The sequence below is a fragment of the Marmota monax genome, unplaced genomic scaffold (assembly GCF_021218885.2).
Source record: "Marmota monax isolate L192 unplaced genomic scaffold, Marmota_monax_Labrador192_F-V1.1 WCK01_AAM20220418_F8-fsc00178, whole genome shotgun sequence".
NCBI classification, from domain to species: Eukaryota; Metazoa; Chordata; class Mammalia; order Rodentia; family Sciuridae; genus Marmota; species Marmota monax.
Window position 1 is genome coordinate 548,355 of NW_026694501.1, and position 17,729 is coordinate 566,083.

Here is a 17,729-nt window from a genome sequence, read left to right on the forward strand (position 1 = left end):
GAGAGAGAGACAGACAGACAGACAGACAGACAGACAGACACAGGCAGCTCAGGCCCAGCCCAGCAGCCACTCTGAGGGTGTGTGTGGCGGGGGAGGACATTAGTTCTACTCCCAGAATTACAAAGCAAGTGAGCAGTTCAAGACTCACCTGGCAGGGCAATGTGCTGGAGTCCCCAACCCCACAGGTCCAGTGGGTCTTTGCCCCCATGGCACGGTGGCCTTTTCTATGTAGCACGTTCCCAAGCCCCTAGCCAACTCAGTGGAGCTGAGTGGGCAAGAGCTCAAATACGATCTGGATAGCACATTCCTGAGGCAAGGGGACTGTGATGTGGCTTTGGCAGAGGAGCAAGCTATTATCAGGAATAATCGCCAGTTACACACTCCATCGCTCCTGGCCTGGAGTCCGAGATCTAGGCTCTGCTAGTGAGTGGTGACGGGTACTGGGGCATACCTGGGCCTGACCCGGTCGAGGTTACTGGGATCAATACCAGTCTTGTTCCAAATTGCAAAAGAAGTCCCTAAGAGTAGGGGAAGAAATTTTGCATTGGTGGGCACGTGGACTCTGGGGAAGCTGGGCGCTCAACTCTGGCACTGATCTTCATCCACAGCTGAGCACGAGCCCAGGAACGAGGACTCTGCAGCCACACTCCAGTGGAGGCCAAGCTCTGACAGGTAGCGGGCCGCCCCTGTGTTCCCTGTTCCTCCTGGGTACACCCGGATGATGACAGTCTCTTTCCCACAGGGATGCAGAGAAGCCAAGTGAGGGGTCCACAGAAGGGGTCAGTGGGCACCCAGCTGTCATCAACCACTGCCACCATCTTTTAGTAGAGTCATGATTTTAAACATCAACCTCATCTTTCCTCCAGGCCACCTGGCCTGTCCTTCAGCGCTCCTGCCTCACACCAAAATGTGGGTGGCTGGACCACCGGGAGCATCCCCTGTGGGTAATGCCAGGTCTCATGCTGATGTCAAATATCTAGGGCACATTTTGCGAGAATGATTTTATTTTTAAACATCGTATATACATTTATAAGTGTATATCTGATGTGTTCTATGTACACAGATTAGGCAGCTCTTCAGGGACAACATTGAGTGCCTACTGAAAAATAATTTTATACAAGAGTAAAGTGTGGAAGATCACAGACCAATTTAGGAGACTAAAACTACACACGGACATAAAGAGCAGATTTGGCTCCAGCTTGGTACAAACCCTGGCATCTTCCTCCACTGGAGTGGAGATGTCCTGGCCACCGAGGGGTTGATGGGCCTCCAGCTGCCACTTCCACAGGGCACTTAGTCTCCTTGCCTCACAAGAACATCAGAAAGATCCTCTGTTCCTTCTAGCTTCAGGTTCTGAGGGAAGATCAAGCCAGATGTTGGTATACTGAGAATAAAGAATCATGAAATAAATTCTAATTGCAGTGACAAGATAGTGATTACAAAGAACAAGGTCTGTCCCACATTCAGAGGACAATTAAACCACGGCAAGTGTAACTTGCATGATCAAGTTGGTTCTTGGTCCTTACCACCTGCAGGGGATAAAGCAGAAAGCCAGCCTTCTCTGGCTCTGGTTCCTGCAACACCATCACTGCAAAGGGCCCATGATCTGGGCTACGCACCTTGAAGGAGCCGAGGGAAGCAGAAGGGAGGCCACCAGGATACATGACATGCCACCTGCACCTCCTCCAGCACCCACTGCCGCATAATCCGTCTCTGCCTCAGTCGTGGCAGCCATCCTGCTCCCGTCTGCACAGGCCACCCCAACTCTCCTCCCACCCATCACCTACCTTCTCTCACCTGCATCCCAGATAGCTTTTCCCTCAGGCCTAAATAACTGTCCAAAGCCTTTCCTCCCTAATGTCACTAACATCCCTGCCCCTGTGCACTAAGATGCGGAGCTTAGATCACACCTTGCAGGATCTCAGCTCAGCATCTGCAAGTCACTCAGGTTAAGCCCACCAGCCAGCCCTGGAGGCAGAGGGCCCAGTCCATCCCCGCACCCCGAGCCCCACCACACTGTGTGTCTGAGGGGAGGCTTTACCAGGGTGGTGGATGAAGAGTCCAGAGGCAGAAAGGCTAGAGAACAGCCAAGGTGAAAAGCCTTTCTGCTGTGAAGGGTTTTGAGAATGTTCCTCTGGTATCTCTAAGCTCTGAGTTATCACAGACCCTACAGACTACCGTCGTAAATGTCACCGCCAATGTTACAAACTTAGTCTCAAAAGTCCAAAGCCAGGCCCCAGCAAGAGCCTCAGGTCACAGCCAAATTTCAAATGCTGAGCGCACTGGGGCCCTGGAGACTTGGCCACAGCACACTGCACAAAGCCTGGGGAGGGAGCAGAGCTGGGGGCAGAGCAGTGGGGGCCGCAGCGACCCAGTCAGAAGTGCTGCCCGCGTAAAGCTGCTCTCCAGGGAAGGGCAGATTTCTGGGCAGACGCTCAGCCTAGGACTGATCCTTGGACTGGGGCAATTGGGTGAAATCAGTAACACTCTTGTGTTTTTGAGATGGAGTCTCACTATGTTGCCCAATTGGCCTCAAACTCCTGAGCTCAAGCTAGCCTCCCCCCTCAGCCTCCTGAGCAGTGGGGACTGGAGGCTGCTAAGCTTTTCAATGGGACTCAGAAGGGTTTCTGGGCCTGGGAGGCACCCTCTGCTCTAGGATCCTGGGTGCTGGAAGGACACATCCAGTAGATCTGCAGGTGCTTCCCTCCAAAGAGACAGGCAGGATGAGACTCTAGCCCCGCCTGACCAGCCCAGCCCAGCCATGATGCTTTTCAATGTCAGACAAGTGGCTTGCTGCCCTCAGATGGGGAATCCTCCTCAGAGCCACATGCAGATTTCTTACTAGGGAAATGGTAACTATGTATCTGTTGTTTACTTCACAAGCATCCATCTGACATTAGATAGCTCAGAATGTATCAGGACCACAAGGAGAACTTCCCAGAGCACCTCCCACAATCTGGGGCAGGTCCAGTGTGACTGCCACCCTTCCCTTCACAGGCTTCTGAAGAGGACACAGCACCTCTCCACAGAACCAGTCGCCATCTGCTGTATTCCCACCCAGCAGCCATGGGAGTTCAATGCTCCCCGGGTGATGGCCATCCACAGGGGCTGGGTGCATCACCAGTCCCTCTTGGGAGCTAAGCTGGGTTCTTCAGTTCAGGCCTCAGTTTTGTTTTGTTTCTGAAGTGTGGGAGACTGAACCCAGGGGTGTTCTACCACTGAGCTACATCCCCAGCCCTTTCTGTGGTTTGAGTCAGGGTCTCACCAAGTTGCCTAGCCTGGCCTTGAAGATCCACCCACTTCAGCCTCCCAAGTCTCTAAGATCATTCATGGGTGTGTACCCTGCACCCAGCTCAGTGGCTATGGAGCATCAGGCAGCGCTGCTGGTCAGCCCTGGAGACAAGCAGGGCTCAGATCTAGCTCAGGCTCTCCTGAGCTTTTCCGGTTCCCCACTTGAAACCACAACTAGCTCTGTCAGTGGATAGTGTCCTCTTCAGTGAGGTCGTGAGCTTAGGAATGGGCAAGAGAAAAACAGGCCCAGATTCCCAGTGGCGGTGCACCTGGGGTGGGGGCAGCTGCACTACCAGGCACCCTGACCCTAAAGGGGAGCTCTGTCCGGCCTGGGCTCGGAGCCAATCCTTGAGGCTCATTTCACGAGGCCAAGGTCACATGTTGGCATGCAGGATAGCTTGGGTGCCTCCTCTACACCCCACTTGTGCTGTCATTCCACTAAACTCTAACGGCCCCTCCCAATCACACTTCAGTGTTCTGACCAGCATCACCCTCCAGGGTCCACCACTCCCTTGGGCAGGGCACTATCCTAAAGGAGGTTTAGAGGCTGAGGTGGTGGGACATGAGGACACCTGTGGCACCCCAGCCCAGGAGTGGTGTCACCCCACATGCCATGGCCCAGCCTATAGCCCTGGCCATGCCAAAATTCATGGGTGTGGACCAGCTGGCAGGGGACCAGGATGCCAAGGGTCCAGCAGTGCCCAAGCTGTGGGCTTGAGAAGATGGCACCCTCTGCTCTCGACTCCCCAGCTGTCTAGCTGCAGCCAGTGTGGCACAACCAGGAGCCTGCCACGCTGAGCCAGGGGCACCTGAGAACCCCCTGCTCATGACAGAGAGCTCCTTCCCAGGCCTCCTCACTGTTCTCGGCTCCACTCTCCTGGCCATTCCCCCATGTTTGCCCCTTCCTGTGGTGGCTTCTTGTCACTATCACCGTGTTCCTGCTATGTCTTCCACATGTCCTGACTCTGGTTTTGAGAGGGGCTGGCTTTTGAAGTGTTTAACGCCCAGTGAAGGACAAAGCGTTCATGTTCCCAGGGACAGGGACTGGTCTGATTTCATCACGAGACTTCCCCATTTGTGCCTCAGCACTGTTTCCACTGCAGGTCAAATCCGATGGTCTTTTGTGTGGATTCAGGTGTCTGGTTAATCCTCTGAATTGAAGGTGCGGTGTAATCAGGATCCCCAACCGTTGCTCATGGGAGAGCTCATGAGAAGCCCCCCACCCCGCCTCCGCGTCACAGAAACAGCACACTCAGGCTCTCCGTACTGCGCCGGGTGACCTACCTTCTCATTGGCTAAGTGCAGGAGGCAGGCAAAGGCCAGAGGTATAGAGAGGTTCTGGGCCATGAGGGGAGGCAGGCTGGAAAAGAGGGGCAGTGTTTAGTTGGTCCCTGCTCTCCGTGGGTAGGAACGACAGACAGATACGATGACAACACTACCGAGACCCAGAAACATGTCAACTGCATCGTAGAAGCAGGTTTTCTAGTTTTGTATTTGGAAATAAAATATCTTCTGTCGCACTCCAGCCACTGGCAAGGAGAAGGGGCTTTTAATGTTGGTTTCCAATGTGGAGCAGACGCAGCAGCTGCTATGGAGAAACACCCACGGCAGGCTGTGAGCGGAGGGCCTTCCACAAACTGCTCCACCAAGCACTCAGCCCCTGTGGACCCCCAAGTTTGCCAGCACACACCTTTTCTGCAGGTCCCTTGTGAGCCCGCTCAGCATCTTCTTGTTAGCCACTTCTACTAAGGCCTCTTCCTTTCTGGTTTCACTATGGTTTGCCTGACAGAAGAAGCATATTTAGAGATCAGGCGTTGAAGGCTGGCTCACTTTCTTTTTTTTTTTTTTTTAAATTTTTGTGATACAGTGGGGTATGGAGTCCAAGAACTCATACTCTATCGCTGAGCCACATCCCCAGCCCTTTTTATTTCTCATTTTGAGACAGGGTCTCTCTAAGTTGCCCAGGCTGCCTTGAAGATCCTCCTGCCTCAGCCTCCCAAGTTGCTGGGATTACAGGTGTGCACCACCGTGCCCAGCCATAGTTTGGATCTTAATGTTCACCCAAGGTCAAAATGTTAATATTCCCAGGTTCAGTCTACTGGAGATGGTGGAGACTTTCAGAGCGGGGCTAGTGGGAGACCTTCAGGACTTTAGGACATGCCTTTGAAGGACACTGGAATCCTAAGCCCTATTCTTTCTCTTGTTCACATTCCAGCCACAAAATGAGAGGTCTGCTCCACCATGTGTCTGGCCCTGATACGCCACCATGGCCCAAAGCAATGGGGCCAACCCACCATGGACAGAACCTCTAAAACTGTGAGTCAAAAGAAAACCTGTGTCTTCACAAGTTGATCATCTCAGGCATCTGTTACAATGGTGAAAAACTGACTAACACAGTGAAACTTTTGGATATATTCACAACTACATACATTTTTCACTTCTCAGCAAGGATAAGGTATGAAAAGGAGGCTGAATTCGTAGGGTTCAGAATATTACCTGAGCAAGCAAGATCCAGAAGCGGAGGAAAGCAGTCTAGCTGAGAGTTAAACTGACCTGGACCAAGTTAATCAAGGCTTCAACTTGGTCTCAAGGAGAAACAGAATCTGACAACATAATTATTTTTCTACTACTTTCCCACCAAGAATACATTCCCTAAATCAGAAGTATAAGATCAGGGATGGGGCTGTGGCTCAGTGGTAGAGCTCTTGCCTATCATTTGTGAGGCACTGGGTTTGATCTTCAGCACCACATTAAAAAAAATAAATAAATAAAATAAGGGTATTATGTCCATCTGCAACTTAAAAAAGTATTAGATCAAAATATTGAATAGCACCTGAAATATGGTTATGATTTATCCTCCCAAAAGGTCACATTTTAACCTAAATTGCTGCCAGCAGTGAATGGATGCTCATTTGCTCATCTTGGCAGCACTGGTCAATGGCTACACAGCTGCTATGTGACAGCCACATCCCAGGGGCCAGCTTGCCCTCTGAACTGTCTTTTGTGGGTCCACTTTATTCACAGGTGTGACGTCTTCCCTGTGCTCTCAGTGCATCTCTGCCGTGAAACCACTGACCACTCCCAAGCATCCTGGAGCCCACAGATGTCAGCCCTCCTGCCCATAGGCTGGGCTCCTAGAGAGCCACGGAGCACTGTTACCTCTGCGTCTGCCTCCTTACTGGAGAACTCTGTCAGCAAACGCCACATGTTCTGCTTCAACTTCTTCATGTCCATCTTTTTGGCAGTCTTGGCATAATGAATTTCAATTTTATTTACCTGAAATAAGCACATGACAAAGTAAAACTAAGCAGAAGATAAAAACATTTATAAGCTGGGCACAGTAGAATACGCCTGTAATCCCAGTTTCTTGGGAGGCTGAGGCAGGATTGCAAATAAATACTAGGCCAAACCTGGTCAATTTAGTGAAACTCTATCTCAAAAAATAAAAAGGGCTGAGGGTGTAGCTCTGTGACAGAGCACCCCTGGGCTCAATCCCTACTACTGCAGGGAATGTGGGGGGACAAATTTACTATCAGTTTACTGCAAAAATAAGTCTGATAGCCAGGCATGGTGGTGCACACCTGTAATTCCAGCGGCTCGGGAGGCTGAGACAGGAGGATCATGAGTTCAAAACCAGCCACAGCAAAAGCGAGGTGCTAAGCAACTCAGCAAGACCCTGTCTCTAAATAAAACACAAAATAGGGCTGGGGATGTGGCTCAGTGGTCGAGTGCCCCTGAATTCAATCCCTGGTACCACCCCACCCACCCCCAGCCAAGAAAACAAAAAAAAAACAAAAAACCCCACCAAGTCTGGTGTTCAAATAAAGCAGGAATCCAGTTTTGCCTAGTTATAGAGTCCTCTTTGGACACGGTAAGACCCAGTCCCTCAAGTCAAAGCCAAATTCTTTTCAATCAAGACTAATCTACATGGGTAGACACATAAACAACATGATAAAGCAAGGGAACAAATCGCCTCAAACAAACCAAGATACTCCAATAACAAAATCCATTGACATCACTGTGGAAGAAATGTCAGGGAAGGAGTTTACAATGTATAGAGTTAAACTGGTCCGCAAGGTAAAGGATGGTATAAGAAATGAAATCAGAGAGAAAATACAGGAAGAGAAAGATCACTTCAGTAAAAAGGCAAAGATTGTGAAAAAAAAAAAAAATCCCCAAAAAACAAAAAAGGCAGAAATCCTTGAAATGAAGAAAACCATAAGCCAAATTAAAAATTCAATAGAGAGCATTACCAACAGACTAGACCACTGGAAGACAGAACCTCAGGCAATGAAGACAAAATATGTAATCTTGAAAACAGAATTGACCACAGAGAGAAGATGTTAAGAAACCATGAACAGAACTTCCAAGAACTATGGGATAACATGAAAAGACCAAATTTAAGATTTATGGGGATAGATGAAGACGTGGAGACACAAACCAAAGGAAATGTACAATCCTACAATGGGGGAAACCCTTTACAAAGGGGAACCAATTCATATCTCAGCTGATTCTCAACCCAGACCCTCAAAGCTAGGAGGTCCTGGAATAACATATACCAAGCTCTGAAAGAAAATGAATGCCAACTAGGAATTCTATATCCAGCAAAATAAGGCTTCAGATTTAAAGACGAACTAAAACTTTCCATGGTAAACAAAAATCAAAAGAATTTGCAACTAAGAAGCCTGCACTACATAACATTCTCAACAAAATATTTCATGAAGATGAAGTAAAAAAAAAAACAGTGAAAACCAGCAAAGGGAAGAACTACACTAAAGAAACAATCAACCACAGGAGAAACTAATTAAAAACAAAAACTAGAAATAAACCCAATGACCAGGAATATAAATCATACTGCAATCATAACCTTAAATTTTTAAAAAAATATTTATTTATTTATGTATCTTTAGTTTTTAGGTGGATACATTAGTTTGTTTTTATGTGGTGCCGAGGATCGAACCCAGTGCCTCATGCATGCTAGGCGAGCACTCTACCGCTGAGCCACCACCCCAGCCCATAACCTTAAATTTTAATGGCCCAAACTCATCCATCAAAAGACACAGACTGGAAGATTGGATTAAAAAAGATCCAGGACTGGGGCTGCAGCTCAGTTGTAGGGCACTTGCCTGGTACTTGTGAGGCACTGGGTTTGATCCTCTCCACCACATAAAACTAACAATGTATTGTGTCCATTTACAACTAAAAAATATTTAAAGAGTATAACCTTGGGCTGGGCCTGTGGCTCAGGGGCAGAGTACTCACCTCGCATGTGTGAGGCCCTGAGTTCAATCCTTAGTCCCACATAAAAATAAGCAAATAAAATAAAGGCATTGTGTCCAACTACAACTAAAAAAAAAAAAAAAAAAAAGAGTATAACCTTGTTAGAGTTAGGGTTAGGAAAAAAAAAAAAAGACCCAACAATATGCTGTCTTCAAGAGACTCACCTCATAGGCAAAAACTAAAGGTGAAAGAAGGGAAAAACCCTATCACTCACATGGACTTCGTAAACAGGCAGGGTCTCTATCCTCACATCAGATAAGTGGACTTCAAGTCAAATTTAATCAGAGGGGACAAAGAAGGACATTTCATACTGCTTACGGGAATTATACATCAACAAGACATAACAATTGTAAATATTTATGCCCCAAACAATGGAGCATCTACATACATATAAACACAAACCCTTCTCAATCTCAAGAATCAAATGGACCACAAAACAATAATACTGGGTGACTTTAACATGCCTCTGTCACCACTGGATAGATCCTCCAAAAACTAAATAAAGAAGTTATATAAGTAAAAAATACAATTGATAATTTAGACTTAACAGATATGTGGACTATTTCATCCATCAATGACTAAATACACTTTCTTCTCAGCAGCACACGGATCCCTCTCTAACACAGACCATGTTACCTAAGCTATCACATATGCTGGCATGCAATAGTAATATTACCTTAACATATTTTTAGCATCTATAGGTTATTTTGAAAGCTCCCTTTCTGTTGGTATAAATTTTTATGTTTTTGCTTTTTTCTTAATTAGACTTGTTTGATTTTTATCAAATTTTAGCTGTATTATTTCTTCTCTTTTCCTTATATTTCTGTTCCTATTCTTTTTAAATATTTAGTTTTACTCATTTATTTCTATGTGGTGCTGAGGATGGAACCCAGTGCCTCACATGTGCTGGGCAAGCACTCTGCCACTGAGTTTCAGCCCCAGTTCCTATTCTTATTTTTTCCTTTCTATTACATAATTTGAAAATAATTTGACTGTTATTCTAGCTTTTTATACAAGTACTTTAAATTACAAATGTTCATCTGAGTACCGTTTCATCCCAGAAATACTTATATTTTAAGCCTTAATTATCACTTACTTCAAAGCACTTTTTATTGACTTTTCTTACGTTTTCTTCCTTGACCTCTTAGATATATATATAAGTGTGCCATTTAATTTTGAAATAGTTGACATGTGGGAGTGGGGTACTATAGATCCTAAAGTGATTGATTTTTAATGTAATAAATCATGCAAGAAACAGTCCACATGATTTCAAATTTTAAAAAAATAATGGAAATGCTTTTTATATTGATTATATTGGTTATATACATGTCAAAACTGATCAAACTGCATACTTTAAATATGTGCATTTATTGTTCTTCAATTTTACCCCAATAAAAGAAAAACAAATAAACAAAAGGCTAATCTACATTGGGGGAAGGAAAAGGGAAGGATCACGAATTAAAATCCATTATCATGCACATATAATTTTGTAGGGATGAACCCAACACTATGTGTAACTATACGGCTCTGATAGAAAAAGAAAAAAAAGAGCAGGGTGCAGTGGGGCACGCCTATAATCCCAGTGGCTCAGGAAGCTGAGGCAGGAGGATCACAAGTTCAAAGCCAGCCTCAGCAAGGCAAGGTGCTAAGCAACTCAGTGAGAACCTATCTCTAAATAAAATAAAAAGTAGGGCTGAAGATGTGGCCCAGTGGCCAAGTGCCCCTGAGTTCAATCCCAGATACCTATCCCCGCCAAAAAATAAAAACAGTCAATCTCAAAGCATTAAAAAAATTAAAAAAGACTAATCTACATTACCACTAACCTGTAATTCCAGTTCAGAGACACGTGGGTCAGGAATTAACAGATGCACAAGCCAGCGCCCCCCCCCCAGATAAGAGCACAGCATGGGGTGATTTAATTTAATGTGACAAGAGGTGACAAGACTTTAGGGTCCACACAACTATCCCCCTGCATGTGCAGTCTGCAGCCTTCACTCACATGCTCCACTGGGTGATCAGCTTACTAGACTTGAGAAACTGGGGCATGGCTCAATGGCAGGGCATTGGCCCCGGGTCCCACCCCAGTACCACAGACACAAACAACAACAAAGTAAAAGGAAATAAATATTAGAAATCAATTAAAGAAAAGGATTTTAGAGAAAAGAACGTTGGAGAAACCTATTTGGCACCAGCTTACTCCTTAGGACCTTAAAGACTCTGTTATTCAGAGAGTCACAGGTTGTAAATGAAAATGGGGGAAAAAAAAAAAAAATCAAGCTCAGGCTGATGTGATTCACGTAAAGAAGCAAATTAGGGGATGGGGGTGTTGCTCAGTGGTAGAGCACTGGGTTCGATCCTCAGCACCATTAAAAAAATAAATAAAAGTATTGTGTTCATCTACAACATATATATATATAAAAAAGATGGTGGGGATACAGCTCAGTTGGTAGAGTGTTTGCCTTGCATGCACAAGGCCCTGGGTTCAATCTCCAGCACCACCAAAAAAAACCAAAAATAAAATAAGGTATTATGTCCATGTACAACTTAAAAAAAAAGCAGCAGCAGCAGCAAATTAAGTAGATTTCAGACATACAATGTACTTCTCAACTGCTTCGCCTCACCTTCTGAGGCTCAGCCACCAGGTTGGACTCCCCATACGTTGTGATATCTGCTTCATGGCCTTCAGAAGCGTCTTCGTTTTCTTGTGATGTCTTAGGTGTGTGGCAGGGATCGGATGTGTGGTCAAAGGTCCCAACGTCTCCTGAACATAAGTCATCTGACTCTTCGTAATCACTGTCAGCAGCCTGGACAAGGAAAAAGCTCTTCAAGTTTAGGGGAAATGTCTGGGGCATAGAAACAGCCCTGAAACAGATTCCTCATGAGGGAGGCAAGAACTAGTCGAGAAGTGGTGAAGCAGGTCACGTCAGGACAGACCTCTAGCTCCTTCCTGTTTCACACAAACCCTGCTAGGGACATGTCTCTTATCAGCCTAAGACCCCCAGAGCCTGCTAGGGACATGTCTCTTATCAGCCTAAGACCCCCAGAGCAAGAGTTCAATATCACATGGCGGCGGTGCCCCTGTAGCATCCAGCCAACATAGGACCTCATTTTACAGAAAGCACCCTGGAACGCTGAAGGCATGATCTGTAACCCTCACCAATATAACATAGGGAGGGGGACAGGGAGTAGCTCAGGGGCAGAGGGACCACCTAGCATGGACGAGCCCCTGGATCTCATCCCCACAGCAACGCCCAAAACAAAAAACAAACAACAGTGGCGGGTGATGAGATGGGAAGAAAGCACCCTCCACTTAGAAGCAAGGACAGAGCTGTCCCCACCTTTACCTGTAGTCCAGGACAAAAGTTGGAGGTGTCATTAGGGTTGTTGTAATCATAGTCTTCAATTTCTTCATAATGCTCAGTCTCTGCCTTCTGGCCTGGGGCCATCTTTAGTAACTAAAATTAAAAAAAGAACAAATTCAAAATCAAGTCCTAGAAAGGCAGCTAATGTACCAGGTTGGAGAAATAAAGTTTGCATCCCATGCTCCATCTCCTATAATTCCCCGGTTCTAGAGCTAGAAGGGCCCTGACAGGTCCCCTAGTCCAGCAACTCTCAACTGCCACAGCCAGCCTGGGGCACAGGGCCTCCAATCCAATCGGAGGAACTCCATTTCTGGTCTGCAATTATGTCTTCTGCACAATTTTATTAAAAAAAAAAAAAAAAGGTTCTTCACTAAAAACAAAAGTTGGAAACGCTGCCTACAGATTTCCGAAAGAATAATCCTGGTATGGCTGCATGAATGGTGCATCTACACCGTGCACAACCTGAGAACTTAAATGCCGCACTCCATTTATGTACAATGAAGTGAAATGTATTCTGTGTCATATACAACTAAGTTGAACAAATTAAAAAAAAAAAAAAAAAAAAAAGAATAATTCTGAGAGAAAACATATGATCACAATTCACAGGCAGCCTGACCCACCCCGGAGGGCAACCCTGCTCCCTAGACAGCAACAGCGAGAAGCATCTAGCTCTTTCCCTGACTGCATCCACAGGATCTTGCTCAGCCTTCCGGAGCTTCACAGAACGGGGCCTCCTTTATTGGAAATACCAGTGGACTACAGCCTTCCCAACCACTGGTCTTTACACCAGTGGTTTTCAGCTGGGATATATGTCTCTCAGGTGAGAAAAATGCTGGGGGAGGTGTGTTCAGTTTACAAAAGCACACTGAATATTTTAGTATAATTCTATACTTTGAAAACATCCACAAAAACTCAAGTGTTTTTGCTATACAATCCAAAAATTATATTAAATGACAAAATATTTACTGAGTTAAGAAACGCCCACTTTCTTGCACTGTCCCTCACATGACACAACTGCTACGTCCTTCTCCACTTGGAACACCTCCCTTTGGGCACAGCTGGCCTGTCCCTGCCAAGCTTCCAGGGCTTAAGAGTCCTTTTCCTGGGGGGCTCTGCTGGGAAGAGGGGAGATCTTCATCGCCTGTCGCTCTGTGCACCAGGGAATAGATTCCTGAGGATGGGCAGGAACAGGCTCTTTCCTCTATAAGGAACAATTATGGAGAAAAACAAAACAGCAAACAGTCCTCAAGCATGGTGACTTCCTTCTTCACTCTTCTCCACTCTTCCCACTGAGTGGAGTCAGTCAGGGAAGTGGATGCAGTCAGGGAAAGAGCTAGATGCTTCTTCTTAAGCAAATCTCGCCTAGTCCATTATCAAAAGGTTTCACAAAAAGGTCTGGAGGGAGAGGAGGTGGCTTATGGCCAGTTCCTTCACGAGGTCCCGTCCAGTGGTGGACCTGTACTGCACCCACCTTGGCTCAGCCTCAATCCCCTCTCGTCCACGGGGCCTTGCTGAACCTCAACCCCAGTTGCTTCTGGGACCTGAGGCATGCTGACCCCCGCCCCCAGCCTCCCCACTGTCACCACTCTGCTCCTTTCTGTGTGTGTAAGAACATTTCTGCTGAGTGGACAATAGTGACCAGAAAGAAAAATACATCATGGCTGGTCTATAAAAGCAGAATGTGAGACATCAGTGGATTCAGGGAAATACACGTACATGTATACGTAACACTGAGGTTGTAGAGAAACAGGCAAAAGAAAGAGAGGAAACTGCTCCTACTACTGACATCACTAGAGAAGGACAATTAGGAATGCAGGTGGGCAGAGGGGCAAATGAAATGAAGCTTCACATGGCCACTGCTGGGTTCCCCTGACCACAAGGGCATGCATTTGTCACTAGCACCGTGAGAAAAGCCATAGGTAAATAATGTGGAGAGAAAGCCAAGCACAACCCAGGTGGTCCAGAGGTGCTGGGAACAGTCAGGGCAGAATGTGTAGCCCCAGGGAACTTCCTAGGGATGTGGCCCCAGGTGGCATCATGGCTGTGCTGCTACACCTGGACCATGAGCAAGGCAACGTGGACTGCACAGAGTACCTGCAGGGTAGATCCGAACTCCAACAAGAGCACGAGAGCATCGAGAAACAAGAATTTCTGAACCCTGCCACAACTCCCCATTGCTCGCCCCACGCGCTGTTCTGCGCTCGAGCTAAGCAGGCATCTCCAGACTTTGGTGTGCATCTCCCTCACAGGCCCCTCACCCACCCGTCTCTGAGGCACTGCCAACTGCCCCAGCCATCACTGGCCACTGAGGGCCCTCAGGAGGCTTGATGCTGACCGTGGCTGCAGGCTGCTGACGGTGGTCTTACCCTTAAGCCTGGTTTGAGGTGCAGCTGGACCAGCGTGTCGATCTTGTAGTGGAAATCTGTAGGAAGAGTGGTGGCTCTCCAGTTCTGGTTCTCCAAAGTGGACTTGGTCAGAACAGTCGCAGCCTATTAATTTAAAAAATATATAAATCTTGTTTTTAGGCATTTTTAATAACAGTCAAATATCTTTGTGATTGGTTTGTTTGGGTTTTTGGCACTGGGGATTGAATCCAGGGATGCTTTTACCCTTGAACTACATCTCCAGCCCTTTTTTCATTTTGAGACAAGGTCTTACTAAGTTGCTGAGGCTGGCCTGGAACTTGCCATCCTCCTGTCTCAGCCTCTGGAATTGCTGGGATTATAGGCGTGCACTACCACACCAGTTTCTTTTTGGTTTTCTTGAAAGGAGCTTAGGAAGGGCTGGGCAGCATTAATCTACCATCACAGAGCCCCTGGTTCTGTATAAAGAGTGGTTTTTGATAGACATTATTCTCTTTACTCTAAACTCAATTCTTTCTGCCACTGAGTTTGGGTCTATTTCTCAACAGTCCCTTCAAGGAACAAAGAAGAATGAAACTATTTAACAGTTAAATTTATAATAAGTTTTCAAAATCACATCAAAAACAGAAAGAGGAGTGCAAATAATAATTTAAGAAAACACAACGCCAGCAAATCCAGCACAAACCTTTGTTTTTCGAAAGTATACATCAAAATCAATATCATCATCAAAGTCCATTTCAAAATCTTTCTTTGAATTCCTCTTCTTGTTCTCTGATTGGGAAACAGCATCTTCTATAGAAAACACAGATGTCAATGTCACCTGTGGCCAAATCATTTCATCTTACAAACTCTATAGATAGCCTTATGGCATCTGCAAATGACATTGCAACTGCAGTCAGAATACTCACTCACACAGCTCATTTCTATCCTAAACTTAGAATTTGTGTTTTGGTTAACACATCCAAAATGTATGCTAAGTTCCTTCCAATCCACAAGGCCAAACACAGAAGGCTGGCAGGCGCTTTGAGGGCTGCACAGGGCCTGGTGGTTATTCTGCTATGTGCAGTCATGCCAACACTAGCAGACAGAGTGACATCCCAAGCCCAGCTTTCCTGACATGGTAATCACTCTCCCCATGGAGTCCCAGTTCCTCGTGCAGGAATTGGCCATAAGCCACCTCCTCTCCCTCCAGCCCTTTCTGTGAACCCTTCATCCCAGGCCAGGCCAGCTGCCTGCAACCAGGAGGCTGGCTCCTCTGTGCATTTCTACAGCTCGTTGGGAGGCAATGAAGACAGTGCTTGACATTTCCTTTCCTTGGCTAGTGCTGAGCGGCTGCCATCTACTCTGCATCTTGTCTTGAAGTTCCACCTAGGAGTACGCACGTTTGTGTCGAGGTCTAAAGCGCCAGTGATCTGGGCCAGCCCACATCTTCATGGTCCGGGGACTAAAATAGGAATATTCTCCAGGTTTCATGGAGAGAAGAGGGCACATGGTCTGGATGTCTCCGTCCCCAAGGGAAATCATTTCTTCCCTGTAATGCACATGAAATCCTATTTGCACAACAAAAGTACATGCAGTACAATGCTGTATTTACATACAAAGCAGGTCCTTGGAGACACACTTTTCTGCAAATGAGCGTTTCTAGGGCTAAGTCCAATATAAACACTTCATCATTAACAATCCCTTAGTTTTATTTCAAGCGCTTCTGCTTCTCTTACTTTGATAATATATACATATTTTTAATATTTGTATCTATATAAGAGTTTCATAAATGCTAACCTACTCCTTTGAGAGACCATCACACAGAAGTACAGAGAAATCAAGTTTCTATACACGACAATGCAGCTGGCATAATGCCAGAGCAGGGAGCCGATCTGCCAGCTGAACCTGCCTTGGGGTCTTTGCACACACAAGGCTTCCTGCCGTGCAAGATGACCAGTGTTTGTTAATTCTTCACCATTAACCAGCGTTCAGGAGACACTGCTGTGCTCCTACTCACAGTGAAAGAAATGTTATTCCAATTTACTTTTAGCCCCACAAAAGCTTTGGCGACCCCCTTCATAACCTGTTAGTTCACACAGCTTTACTCTTGGCTGTATGGGGTGGGTCTATGTGTCCTGCCAACATGGCAGTGTGGGTTGGTTTGGTTTTTCACCTTTGGAAGAGGACTAAATATGTGAGAGAGCTTTCTCAGGGCTCCGTAGGGCCGGGAAGCATTCAGTGCTGCCGCAGTGCCCTCTAACAGTAAAGGCAGCCAGGAGGCTTCAGACCTGGCTTTACACTAGTATCGAACCATTCTCTTTTAAAATAAGCCCTGAAGAGTACGTGAATAAAAGCTTTAAGTGGACATTAGCCTTATATTAACAATCTTTAAAAAATATAGAAAACTGTATTCACATATTTATCACGTATTTAAAACTTAATTTAAAAAATTAAAATAAACTTGCTGGGTGCAGTGGCCATACCTGTAATCCCAGAGATGTGGGAGGCTGAGGCAGGAGGATTGCAAGTTCAAGCATAGCCTCAGCAATTTAGCAAGACCCTAAGCAACTTAGTGAGCCCCTACCTCAAAAATCAATAATTTAAAAGGGCCAGGGAGGGCTGCGGTTGTGGCTCAGCAGTAGAGCACTCGCCTCACATATGCGAGACCGTGGGTTTGATCCTTACCACCACGTAAAAATAAAATGTGAAATAAAGGTATTTTGTCCAACTACAACTAAAAAATAAATATTAAAAGGGGGGACAGGGTTAATCAGATATGGCTCAATGGTAAAGTGCCCTGGGTTCAGGTCCTAGTACCCCCCCAAAAAAAAATTAAATTAAAAAAATTACATGTCTAGTGTGTCTAGTTATAAGTTTGTGCTGCACAAACCTGCTGCCTCACTTATGCCATCAAGTAACGAATGTGCTATGTGATCAACTCTAGGCAGAAAGTGCTTCAGGAGCATCTCCTGGACATTCTGCTGCTAGTTTTGGTGTTGGATATTTACAGACAAAGGTTATGGGGAGCTTGGCTCCCTTCCAGAGAGTCTGGACCACGGCTGCACAGAGACCCGAGGGTTCCCTGAGCTCACTCACTCAAAAATTCCTTCATCCTGCTGCCCGGTCTCATCATGCAGCAATTGACCACCAAGCCCATGGTCTGCCCATTTCTCAAGGCCTGCCCCTCTGAACTTCTCCAGCCCCTCCAGGAAGACTCTCTTCTGGCTCCTCCTCCAACATCTGGGTCTCCTTCCCTGCAGCCCTGGTCGGTCCTACCAGCAGCAGGCTGAAGGGCTCCTCCCACTGGGAAGGAGCGCACGGGCCAGCCTGGCTGTGCCTCACTCTTCCACACACAGTACGCGCGCTCTGGATCAGCACCGGCTAGGTCTGCGGCCACTGTCGACACATTCTACAAGCACACTGCCCTAAAGGGGCCAGCTGGAGAGCACGC

General features: G+C 46.4%; 1 protein-coding gene across 5 annotated transcripts in view; it reads right to left on the reverse strand.

Annotated features, from left to right (window-relative positions):
- Window positions 1-992: 992 nt before the first annotated feature.
- Ncaph (non-SMC condensin I complex subunit H) overlaps window positions 993-17,729 on the reverse strand; it is a 37,809-nt gene continuing 21,072 nt past the window's right edge. For 4 of the 5 annotated variants that reach the window (XM_046420063.2, XM_046420062.2, XM_046420061.2 and 1 more), the window contains exons 10-18: window positions 15,679-15,827; window positions 14,982-15,088; window positions 14,300-14,422; window positions 11,916-12,026; window positions 11,193-11,375; window positions 6,451-6,567; window positions 4,982-5,073; window positions 4,576-4,651; window positions 993-1,353 (exon numbers count right to left, since the gene is read on the reverse strand). In XM_046420063.2, coding sequence (XP_046276019.1) covers window positions 1,294-1,353; window positions 4,576-4,651; window positions 4,982-5,073; window positions 6,451-6,567; window positions 11,193-11,375; window positions 11,916-12,026; window positions 14,300-14,422; window positions 14,982-15,088; window positions 15,679-15,827 — 1,018 coding nt within the window. In that variant the 3' untranslated portion in view covers window positions 993-1,293. The remainder of the gene's footprint in view (window positions 1,354-4,575; window positions 4,652-4,981; window positions 5,074-6,450; window positions 6,568-11,192; window positions 11,376-11,915; window positions 12,027-14,299; window positions 14,423-14,981; window positions 15,089-15,678; window positions 15,828-17,729) is intronic. The other variant, XM_058571393.1, reaches the window with a different exon arrangement.